At 50.0% G+C, this 11,908-nt stretch overlaps 2 protein-coding genes and 1 non-coding gene across 3 annotated transcripts in view; all 3 read right to left on the bottom strand.

Moving 5' to 3' along the window:
* Positions 1-425: 425 nt before the first annotated feature.
* On the bottom strand, positions 426-3,211 carry Rpl13 (ribosomal protein L13). Its single transcript, XM_055621554.1, has 6 exons — positions 3,144-3,211; positions 2,821-2,930; positions 2,587-2,728; positions 2,225-2,398; positions 1,658-1,714; positions 426-627 (listed from the first exon to the last, which is right to left on the bottom strand). Exons 2-6 carry the CDS (start codon positions 2,922-2,924, stop codon positions 469-471), a joined length of 636 nt encoding a protein of 211 aa, XP_055477529.1. The 5' UTR covers positions 2,925-2,930; positions 3,144-3,211; the 3' UTR covers positions 426-468.
* LOC129687285 (small nucleolar RNA MBII-202) lies at positions 2,460-2,540 on the bottom strand. Its single transcript, XR_008721763.1, has one exon. It is a non-coding gene; the product is annotated as a small nucleolar RNA MBII-202 (small nucleolar RNA).
* Positions 3,212-6,859: 3,648 nt separating the features above from the next.
* Positions 6,860-11,908, bottom strand: part of Spg7 (SPG7 matrix AAA peptidase subunit, paraplegin) — a 32,467-nt gene continuing 27,418 nt past the window's right edge. The window contains exons 13-17 of the mRNA XM_055621553.1: positions 11,017-11,132; positions 9,241-9,397; positions 8,828-8,994; positions 8,268-8,345; positions 6,860-7,213 (exon numbers count right to left, since the gene is read on the bottom strand). Coding sequence (XP_055477528.1) covers positions 7,049-7,213; positions 8,268-8,345; positions 8,828-8,994; positions 9,241-9,397; positions 11,017-11,132 — 683 coding nt within the window. The 3' untranslated portion in view covers positions 6,860-7,048. The remainder of the gene's footprint in view (positions 7,214-8,267; positions 8,346-8,827; positions 8,995-9,240; positions 9,398-11,016; positions 11,133-11,908) is intronic.

Below are 11,908 nucleotides of genomic sequence, written 5' to 3'. Positions count from 1 at the left end.
TTGTTTCTAGGGGCCAGCATGGTAGGCTCAAACTGGTAGTCATGTGTTGCCTAGGACCCTTCCAGACCGCCTCAATCCCTCAAATGTGGAACTGAACTGGGTGCTATTTCCATTGCTTCAGGGGACAAAGAAGGAACTGAGCAATGCTTGAGTTAAAAAAAAAACACCTCAGGGCCCCAAACCTGCCTGTGGGGTTCCCCTGTTTGGATGCAGGTAAGAAGGCCTCAGCACTGTATTACACACAGCAGGGCAGAATAGGACCCAAGCCATGCTCACCATGTTTGATGCACTGAGCTTATTAACTGGTATTAACAGACACACATCCCCTAAATACAAGATGCCAAAATACAAGAATTCCCTCTAACATAGAGCAGCCAAGAGCCAACAGCACAGGCTTAGAAGAAAAAGGATGCACAGAAGCCCAGTTTTTGCTTTACGGAAAATTTATTAAAACATTCCAACAGCGTATTACTTTTTCTTTTCAACATCTTGCTCTGCAGCTTCCTTTGCCCTTTTTGCTCGGATGCCAAAGAGCCGGGCATTGGCCCGGGCCATGCGAAGACTGGCAAAAGCCTTAAAGTTCTTTTCTTCTTCTGTGATGACTCTGGCTTTCTCCTTTTTGTAGACCTGCAGAGAGGACAGATGTCAGGGTGGCCTAGACTATAACCTGTCCACAGGACTGTAACACTGCCTCAACTCTCAAGAGCTACAGGCTTTCCGGCACACACAGGACCCCCGTCCTGGACTGAATAAATCGCCATAGTATTTGGGAGGTTGAAATGCGGAGAATCTCAGTTTAAGACAACCTGGACTACAAGGCAAATTCTAGACTTCTTGGCTTACACTCAAGACACCCTGCCTCAGAAAATAATCAGAGCCATGGCCTCAGTAACATGCTGTTAGCTAGTTTTATGTTAACTTGATAGAGGGGAGCGCTTCAATGAGAAACTGCCTCCACAAGAGTGGTGGCCCACCCCTTTATCCCAGCTGCAGAGGGAGGTAGCTTTACAAAGTGAGCTCCAAGACAGCCAGGGCTACAGAGAAACCCTGTCTAGAAAATCAACCAACCAACCAGAAGTCCTGCCTTGGGGGGCGGTGTGTGTGTGTGACTGGATTAGGCTGTAGGCAAACCTATAGGACATTCTCTCAATCTGTGACTTATACTTCTCTCTGTGGCCTATGCATCAGCTCCTGCCTGCAGGTTCCTGTCCTGACTTTCTCCAATAAAGGACTACAAGGTGAAAATACAAGCCAAAACCTGGTTCTGGCCATGGTATTTCATCCCAAGAGAAATCAAAACTAGGCTGCATACCACGGCCCCTTCAGACAACAGATGCACCCACGAGCACTCACTAGCATTCCAAATAAGCGGGCTCATGCGGGTAGCTGGCCAGTGGCACTACTAGCCTTTAATCTTTCATCCCAGCACTTGGGAGGCAGTGGCAGTCTGTGTTCTCTGTGAATTTAAGGCCAGCCCAAAGCTACACAGAGAAACGCCCAAGAAAACAAAAACTTCGATGTTGTTCCCAAGTGGTTTCTTTTAACAGCCTGAAATTCTCACTAACCTCCAACGTTTGCCACAACTCATTTTCTTCCTGCCCACCTTATCTAAAGCATTAATTAAAAGCCTGCCTGCATAAGCCAAGAGTCCACTTACATTCCGGATGGGCATCACAGGTCCTGATAGCTGGGTGGCCAATTTAAGCTCTTCAGCCTGTTTTTAAGAACAAGAAAAGTTGAGTCCAGCTTCTCTCACGCCTGTCACAGACTGTTGTGATAGGCTTGTTCCGCTCCTAAGGAACGGGCTGCCTGGCTCTGGAGCACTCACCATTTCATGGCCCCTGAGAGTGGCTTACTAAGAGGGAAGGAGGACCCTGCTCCACCGAGGGAACCGAACCTTCTAACCACACTTTCAGGAAGCCCACACCTGGTACAAGGCTCCTTTGCATTTCTGAATACTGAGACACTTTATGTGCAGAAACGCTACTGGATGTTCTTTCAGGGGCAAACGCTATAGAACAGTAAGTCAGGACCCAAGTCAACAGCTTCCAGCCTTAGAAATACAGGGAAGCAGAGACGTCACAGCATTGATCTCCACGCGTCAATCCTGTCATCTCACACTGCTGAGGTGTTTTGGAGAACGACTTGGCAGGGCTAGATCCAGACCCAGACTTCTCTACACTGAGGCAAACCTTCAACACCCCGCTAGACCCACTGCACTTACAGAACTATCTCCCTTCTTGGGAGCAGAAGGCTTCCTGGGGAAAAGTATGAGCTTGGAGCGGTACTCCTTCAGGCGCTGCACGTTGGCCTGTAGTGACTCCGTGGACTTGTTTCGCCTCCTTGGGTCCACAGAGATGCCGATGGTGCGAGCCATTTTCTTGTGGATGCCAGCCACCTGTCCAAAAAACAGACAGGGATGAAACACCTCACAGCCCCTCCCCTGCTGGCCCTGCCAGGAAAACTCGGCGTTGTCAGATGGAAAAGGGTTCAAAAGTACTTTCATCAAGACAGTACAGAGATTCCGGAGAATGTCATCATTTCACCGAGCCCCAGCGCGCCCAGCAGAAACCCTACTGCACTCACCCGGAGCTCTTCCAGGCTGAAGCCCCTGCCGGCTCGGACCTTGGTGTGGTATCGGACTGTAGGGCACCTCACTATGGGCCTGATGGGACCGGACGCGGGACGAGGGGCAATGCGGCGCGCTTTCGCCTGCCGGGCCTTACGCCTGCAGGAAAAACAGGACAGTCACCTCTGGCTCACACGCGTCCACTCCGGCGCCCCGCCCTGAAGGCCACGCAAGGCCCGTGCGCCCCACACCTGCGGATCTTGCGTGCCGGCTGGTTGAACCAAGTGTCCACTCGCCGCTGCCAATCCTTGTGGAAGTGGGGCTTCAGGATCATGCCATTCCGGCTGGGCGCCATGGCTGCCTACGGCGCGAGGGAGAGGAGGGCGGCAGATGAAGGCCAGAGTCCCGAGCCCCCGCCCGGAGTTCTCCCGCCCCGGCCCCGGCTCCGGCCCCATGCTGTCGGCGCCTAGGCTCCTCCATGGCCGCGCGAGCAGCCTCTCTTTGCCGATGACAACGGATGAGGCGCGATGGAGCCCGATGCAACGCAACCGGGCGGCCGGCAGTAGAGACTCACCTCCCGTGCAGGAGAACGGCCGAGCGGAAAGGACCGGGCACCGCAAAGCACCCTGGGGTTGTAGGGAATCCGGCCAATCCAAAGCACCAATGAAAAGCAGGTGGGTGCGGAAGTGACGTCACAAGGCCCGCCCTCAGGCGGACTATTGCCTCTCTAGCCGTTCGGTTGGAGTTTCTCGCTGGTTCCCAACGTTGCAGGATGAAAAGCTTCTGTGGAAGCTGGCGAATCGGAGGCGCATAGATAGATCTATGAATTGGAGCCTTATAGATTCTTCTCCCTCCTGGGTCCCGTGTTCTTTCGCCTTCCACTCAGGAACTTTTATGCGTCTTTCTTTATTCTTTTAAGAGCTGTGGTTTCTGTGTTGCTCTGACTTGCCTGGAACTCAGGCTCCCCTTCCGTAGAGCTGAGACTACGGGCAGGCACCACAATTCCCGACTGGTTTTGTTTTTGTTTTTCGAGACTTTTATTTATTTTTGCTTTCTCTGTATGAGTCTTTCCCTGACTCATGTCTGTGCGTCGGATCTCTTAGGACCGGAGTTACTGGGAATTGAACCTATGGAAGAGCAAGCAGCCAGTGCTGGTAAAGAGTGAGTTATCTCTCCAGCCCCAAACTCACCATTTATTTAGATGAATCTTTTAGCCTAGACTTAACTCCTCTGGGATCAGGTGTGACCAAATGCAAATATTGCGCTCCTACCACAATGGATGCGACAACAAAACATGAAACAGCCAAGGCAAACATTTGTCCTGCATCTGTATGCCAATAACCTTGTCTTTTTCACTGCTCATTCCCAATTACCAGGTTTCTTCCTGATGAAAATTCCATTATAGCAGCTGTAGGAATGGCTCAGTAGTTGAGAATTATAAATTAAAAAAATCTACATTACAGCTGGGCCTGGCGTCACAGACCTGTAATCCCAGCTATTCTGGAAACTGAGACAGTTTCAATGATTTCTTGAGCAACTTGTTCGTGAGACCCTCTTTCAAATTAAAAAAAAAAAAAGGGTTGGTTGGCAGGGTAGCTCAGAGGGTTGAGCGTGCTTGCTGCCCAGTCTGACCGTTTGATTCCTGGGGCCCACGTGGTTGAAGGAGAAAACTGAGATGCCCAAGCTGTCTGCTGAGCTCCCTATGTGAAACGTGGGATGCTTACACACACTCAAAGGAAATGTAATAATGAAAAGAGGGCTGAGGATGTAATTCAGTGCAGAGCTTGTCTGCTGTGACTCTAGGTTCAATACTCAGTATGGGAAAAAACCCACATTCTGTGTGTGGATGTGGAGGCCAGAAGCTAGTCCAGAGAAAATGTCTGTTGAATGAATGCCTTGATCCAAGCTTCATTTCTTCGAATCAGTCACCTAGCATGTGTTTTCTCAGACCCATTTCAATATTCCCACCAAGTACCTGGCTCCCTCTGCTATCAAAGGTTATTTCCATCTCCACCACCAATTTTTCTTTCTGGACAAACATGCAGACTCAGGTAAACACCACTAACCTAGACCTGCACCTGATTGACAGCTTTAGCTTCAGTGCTGCTGGAGACACTGAGTGGGTATTAGCTGTCTGAAATTCAAACACTGCTTAGAATCAAGTTAGCTGAAGGGAAGACACAGAAGTGACCACAAAGACTGGTAGTTTTTCAAGCTCTAGCCATAGGTACAGTTCCTGTTCTGGACAGAGAGCTCTGCAGACACAGTTCTGCCCAAGAGCTTCCTTTATGACACCTTGCCCGAGATGCATGTTCTGCACAGACTTGCAGTTCCTTGCATGTCCAGCCCTAGCTTCTTACGGCTGTGATGTGCTCATCATCTTCAGGCAAGCTTTTCCTGCAGTAGCCCCCTCCCTTTCTTGTGGATGCTTACCGAAATTTAGGTGTTTGAGAGTGTCAAAAAACTCTAGCCTAATCCAGTAGTAAGCTTTCTTGGTGTTTTTTTTTTTTTTTTTTGGTTTTTCGAGTCAGGGTTTCTACATGTAGGCTATCCTAGAACTCATGCTACAGACCACGTTGGCCTCAAATTTCCACCTGCCTCTGTCAGTAGTTACTTTGCCATTCATAATCTAGAACTCCTTTAGACACATAACCATGATTCTTACTTTTAGATTACTAATTTAATATTTATGTGTGCAAGTCTGCATGAATTATGTGTCCCACATGTGTTCTGGAGCCCACAGAGACTGGAAGAGAGCACTGGATCCCTCAGAACCAGTTACACAGGTGGTGGTGCTGGGGCTCGAACCCTGGGTCCTTCCGCAAAAGCCGTAAGCACTTAACCACAGAACCATGCATTAAGAGTGGCATTGGGTTTCTAGATTTGTGGTGCACACCTGTAACCCCATCAGAAGGCAGAATTGGAGGATGGTTGCACACCCCATGCCAGCCAGGGCTACATAATCAGGACCTGCTCTCCAAAACACAGAACAAAAATTAGGGTTGGAGAGCTGGCTCAGTGGTTAGGAGCACTTAACTGTTCTTGCAGAGGACTTGGGTTTAATTACCAACACCCACATGGTGGTCACAACCATTCACAGCTGTAGTGCCAGGGGATCAAATGGTCTCTTCTGACATCCAAGGGCACCAAGTACTTGCATGGTGGCACCAAGCACGTGCATGTGGCCATATATGCAGGCAAAACATTTACACACAAAACTTTAACATTTATAAAAAGGAAAAACACACACAAAAGTAGGCAGATGGGATTTTTCCAAAGACAACAGTCTTTACATTATCATTTATTTTAGAGATAGGGTCTCACTATGCAGTTCTGGCTGGTGTGGACTCTATAGGTCAAATAAGCTAGGCTCAAAACTCATCAATATCTGCCTGTTCCTGCCTCCCAAGTGCTGGGATTAAAGGCTTGTGCCACCAATTCTGGCATATTTGGTGTGTATGGGTCTGGGCGTATATGTGCCATGACATGGACTGGTCAGAGGACAGCTACAGGAGTCCAGCGACTGAATTCAGGTTATTAGGTTTGCAGTTATCTTGCCTGTCCAAGGCCCTGCTTTAGAGAAATATAAAAACCTAATTATGTGCTAATCTTTGTAAGAACCAGAACTCAGATGAAACTTGAAATGTTCTTACAAACCCCTTGAACCAGGCCAGATGCTGCTGATCCTGCGGCTGCTTCTGGCTGCCCAGCAGCTTCCTTAGGTGCAGCATGCTAGGCAGTAAGAACAATCTGCTCTGTCAGGACGTCTCTGCAACAGGAAGGGTGGAGGCACCACAGGCAGAAACTGTGAACTGGCAAATGCCCGTGGCCACCCTGCATGGTTTGAGCTCAGATGCCTGTACAAAGGGTGCAAGGTTTGAAGTGAAAACAAGACCCGAGACTACACTGCTCACATGTGGATCCTCTACCACAAACTCTGAGGTGTCAGTTTTGGTGGCGGGAGCCACAAGGACCAGGCAGGGGAGGTTCTCCACTTGCGCGTGCACACAGCAGCAGGTGGCAGTATGTGAATCTTCCAGGACCCAGCGCCTGTTCCTGACTGTGGCCCCTCAATGAGTAAGCACTGTCACGAGGACAGTTGGCTCAGAGGGTCTTTCATCTTGGATCCTATTAGCATTCTGAGGGTCCAGGACACAAACAGGGGGATCATTCAGTCTAACTGCTGGGCTACCTTCAGATCTACATGCTACAATGGAGACGGCATCTGAAGCCCCAGGGACTCAGCTCGAGCACACACACTTCCACAAGAAAAGCGATACACATGGAAAGTTCAGGTGTCTCTGCAAACAGTTTACTGATCATAAATCAATAAATAGATAACAGAAGTCTTCATCAAAAACCAGAGGCTGACAGGATGAGGTTCAAGTTCAGGTGAGAAGAATCTCAAAGGCTGATGGCAGCTGGCTGACAAGTTCTGTGATGACTGCAGGTGCAGTTGAGGAAAGCAGTTCTCTGGGCCTAGGGAGCCGGAGCCTCCTCCTCCCCTGGGGCTTGTTTCTCCTTTTCAGCATCAATCCATTTCTGCGGTGCAATCATTTTCTTTGGCCCATGGGGCGGTGGGCCAATGAGGGCCTCAATGTCCTCATAGTTTATCACTTCCTTTTCCAGAAGGGCATTCGCCAGCTAGAAAGAACAAACACGGCAGTGTGAGTTCCTGGACAAAGACAAGAGCCTTGGAGGGCAGAGCATCAGAGATGGAAAGCCAGCCCACAGAATGTCTCTGTGTCCCAGTGGAGGAGGAGGGCAGGTCTGGAAGCAGGATGCCTTCTCAGAGAGATGCAGGCGCAAGGCAGTTCAAGCAAAGAATTGCTCCCTGTCTTTACCCTAAAAGTGATGTCAGCTGCCAGCCTCATTAATACTCCTATTTCCTCTTAAAACCTCTGCTTATTTCTGGCAACTGAAACTTCCTTCACCAAACAAGGTATGTGTGTCTGGGAGAGGCAGGCAGGGTGCTAAAAACAGCCTCCTGCTTGAAATCTGCAGAGATACACACTGACTGACATGAGTGGGGAGGGATTTCTGCTATGTTGGATAGAGTCCTGAACATTATTATTACTGTTATTACTATCTTATTCCTAGACAGGGCATCAAATTCAGGGTGACCTCAAAGTTGCCTCAGCTTCTTGAGTGCATATGCTACCATGCTTGGCCCAGAAAACACCGTCCTAAAGATCCTGTGTCTGTGGCCTATCTTGCTACTTCTTGCTGGTTAAGAAAACTCCTCCAAAGCCAGGCATGGTGATGCATGCTTTTAAACCCAGCAATTGAGAGGCAGAGGCAGGCAGATCTCTGAGTTCCAGGGCAACCAGCACTACACAGAGAAACCCTGTCTCAAGGGTGGAGGTGGGGGAACTCTTTCAAGAGCTGGGTGTGGTGGAATACATTTAATCCCAGCATACCAGAGGCAGAGAAAAAGGCAAGCAGGTCTCTGAGTTTCCAGAACAGCTAGGGCTACAAGGTGAGACCCTATTTCAAAACAAAAACAAAACAAAACTCTTCCAACTAAGCAGTTCAGGGTGCTTGTGCCGTGTGGCAAGTGCATGACAGTGGAGGAAATTCATCCAATGAACTGGCTTGACACACTTGTAGGAAAAAGACAGAAAAATAGGTTCTAGCTGAATAGGGGTGTTGGCTTGGCCGTGCTGTCCCCTACATGCTTGGGCCCACGTGCACTCACCGCCTGCAGCTTGTCCAGGTTGTCCAGCAGCACCTTCTCAGTGTGTCTGTAGGCTTTAGCCACCAGCAGTTTTGCTTCCTGAAAGGAGATAAGTGTGTCAGGAGAAAGGTTCACAGGCCCTGGACTACCAGCTCGGACATCAGGGTGCAGAAAAGCACAGGTTTGAGAACGGGGCCACCTTTCCCAACACAGCAGCAGTGTCTCCTGTTCTCACTGTCTAGGGGATGCCCAGGCCAAGATGCACCCCACCAGCTGCTCTCACCCTACAAAGAGCAACTGGACAACCACAGCTGCTGTGCTGGACACTCCACGGCCACAGGCCTGAGCTGGCCCAGCCTGCAGGCTGAGGGGAACATGTACACTGGCTCGACCATTTGCTGCCCTTGTCTGACACTTCCCAACTCCATATCTAGTTTTATTTGGAACCATTTAGGTCCTTATCCAAGAGAGCATGCTTAACAGGCCAGAGTCCAGAACGGCACAACACCCACATTAGAGGCCTCTGGGCTCCCTCATCTGAGGATGGTCCTGCCACAGAGCCAGATGCTGTGCCCACTCACATGGTCCATCAACTGCTGGAGGCCCTGGCTGAAGGGACGCCGTCCAATGCCCCCGAGGCCCTCTTGTGCCTCGGGGAAGGACACAGGCCCAATGCTAGGAGCCATCCCGAACTGTTTCACCATGGAGTAGGCAATGCGGGTAACCTTCCTCAAGTCATCCTGGGCCCCTGGAATCAAGAAAGGGAGGCATCGTGAAGAGCACAAGCGCACAGGAGTCCCTGGCCCCCAGGCCGTGTCACAGCCCCAGGAGCAATACCAGCTTCCCCGAGCACTCCGCTTGGAGCTTGCACAGCGCACTACATCTGCCTGCACACGTCCTGCACCGACCACACGCTTCCACGTGCACTGAGCACAAAGAAACGGGCATTGGAGTCTCCACCCTGACAAAGCCCTGCCCCAGGCCAGCTCCTCACCAGAGGTGACCCTGCTGAATGAGATGGCCTCCGCTGCACGACCGCCAAGTGCCATGCACAGCCGCTCAAAGAGCTGCTCCTTGGTGAAGAGGTACTGGTCCCGAGGAAGCATCTGAGCGAAGCCCAGAGCAGCATTTGTCCGAGGTGCTATGGACACCTGCAGAAGGACACACAACTTAGCAGGGAGCTTGTGGCTCAAAAAACTGTCATCTCAGCTAGGTGGATGCACATCCCATTTAAACAAAAAACCTCACACTGCAGAGGGCGGCTTACGGACACAGGAGTTTCTACATGGTGTGTTCCTGGGAGCACTGTACTCCTAGGAAGTCAGTATGGCCGGTCTCTTAGAAGCGGTCCTAAGGCGTAGGGCGAATTTCCCCGTACTCAGCAGTTGGCACTGACCATGGCAAACTCCAGAATGTACCCAAGAAAGGAAGGGCACCTACCTTTGCGTTTCTCCCTACAATCCAATGTCAGACATTTAAGGAAGGGTAGGACTGCTGCTCCAGCAGGCCAGGAAGCTGCCGCTGTATACAGAGACCTGGGTGGGGCAGGTCTATGCTGGCCCAGCTGCCCCTGAGCCCCATCCACAAGCTAGCACTAACATTCAAAGTCAGGGCTATGACTATGGTTTGGTGGTAGAGAGCTTGCCTAGCATGTGCAAGGCACTGGGTTGGATCCCCAGCACCGCCTGAAAGAAAGAAAGATGGGGGCTGGAGAGATGGCTCAGTCAAGACCATCACCTGCTCTTCCATACGCCTCTGAGGTTAATTCCAGCACCCACATGCTGGTTCACAACCATCCGTAACTCTGGTTCCAGGGATCCATCCAATGCCTACTTCTGTCTTCCCTGAGCACTGGGAACATATGTGGAACACAGACATATATGCAGCCAAAATACCGACACTTAAAAGAAAAAAAAATTTTTTTTTGTTTGTTTTTTTGATACAAGGTCTCTCAGTATAGCCTTGGCTGTCCTGGAACTCACTCTGTAGACTAAGGTGTTCTCAAATAGAGATCTGCCTGCCTCTGCCTCCCAAATGCTGGGATTAAAGTATGCACTACTATCTCCTGGCAAAAAGAAAAAATTTAAAAGATGACTTAATGTCTGTAAGGACAGATGTGGTCATGATCAATCTTGGTCACGGACCACAGGGATAGCACAGTAACTGTGCCTTCACAGCACATAGCCATGCTACTGGCTTACAGTCATAAAAATCATGTGACAATTTTGAGGGTAAAAAGAAATCTTGAGTTTTTGGAATTTGTTTGGATTTTTTTTTTCTTGAGACATTATTTATCTTTGCTACTGAGTTCTTCAGTGCCCAGTCTGCCTCATGCTGGGCCCAGATGAGTGATGGTAAACATGGCATGGGGTAAACAGGCAGGACTTAACCTCCTGCCATCCCAGGGACACAGGGGGACTTCTCCACCCACACTATTTTAAACAAACCAACCAATATGGACTTTGCTCTTAGCTCTGAAAACAGCAGTGGAAACTGAACAAGACTGTACATACAGACTGTCGCTGTCTGCTACACTGCCTCATACTGGACTGCTGGGAACAGCAGTGCCACAAGAGCCCCCATGGGACCCCTGCTACTTGTCAGAGCTACTCAGGCCTCCTCAGAGGGTAAACCAGATGTCACACCTCTTGTCCCATGTCCCTGGTTCTCTCAGGTAACACAAAACACATGTGGTGTTTCCCCAACCAGCTGGGTAAGGCCTGTGGCGCCGAGGCTTGCCTACCATTATCTGTCTTTCCTCACAACCCACCTTCATCACAGCTTCTGTGTGTTCTAGCAGCCAACCAACCAAGGCGTGGCCGGACTCATGGAAAGCAACCACTCTCTGCTCCTCCTTGGAAAGGATCTTGCTCTTTTTAGCAGTTCCTGAAAGAAGTCAAGAAAACAGTTATGCTCTGGGCACCTTCTGGGTGCTCTTTTCTTGCTTGGCATGTCTGTACTCTGCTAAGTTCTCACAGACACCCTTAATTTTTACTCTTAACACCCGAATTCAAGGGAACTCTATGGAAGAACATAGTGGAGGTTGACCTATTGTTTTTTTTTTTTTTTTTTTTGAGCCATCAAAACAGTTCTTTAGAAGTACTGATAGTTGTCAACTTCAGTGAGCCCCTCCCTGCCCCTGCCCCATGAGTGACTGCTGACTTTGTCACTGGGAGGATGAGAAGAAATCCTTTCAGAATTCCATCAGCTGATGTCTCTGCTGCAGTCCTCTGCCTCCATCCTTCTCTCCTAGCTGAGGGCCTCACATCTCAGGGGCAAGTCTCCTTGAACTTCCCTGCTCACCTTCTAGTCATTTACCATTCCAACCTTTTTTCAGGGGCAGGGGGTGGTATTGAGACAGGGTTTCTCAGTGTAGCCCTGGCTGTCCTGGAACTCTGTGTAGACCAGGCTGGCCTCGAACTCACAGCAATCCGCCTGCATCTGCCTTCTGAGTGCTGGAATTACAGGCGTGTGCCAACACCACTCAGCCAAAACTCTAAGTTTCCATTCTCTGCGTCTTCTTGCTGCTGTTGTTGCTGATGCTGTTTCTGAGACAGTCTCACTGTGTAGCCCAGGCCATCACCTGACCCTGAGTTAATGTTGAGGACACATGCCACAAGGTTCCCAGAGTGGGACTCTGGAAGCAGCAAGTTCTGGAGGGA

This window comes from Psammomys obesus, unplaced genomic scaffold (genome assembly GCF_907164565.1).
Source record: "Psammomys obesus unplaced genomic scaffold, mPsaObe1.curated_primary_1811, whole genome shotgun sequence".
Lineage (NCBI taxonomy): Eukaryota > Metazoa > Chordata > Mammalia > Rodentia > Muridae > Psammomys > Psammomys obesus.
This window is presented reverse-complemented; position numbering and strand designations above follow the sequence as displayed.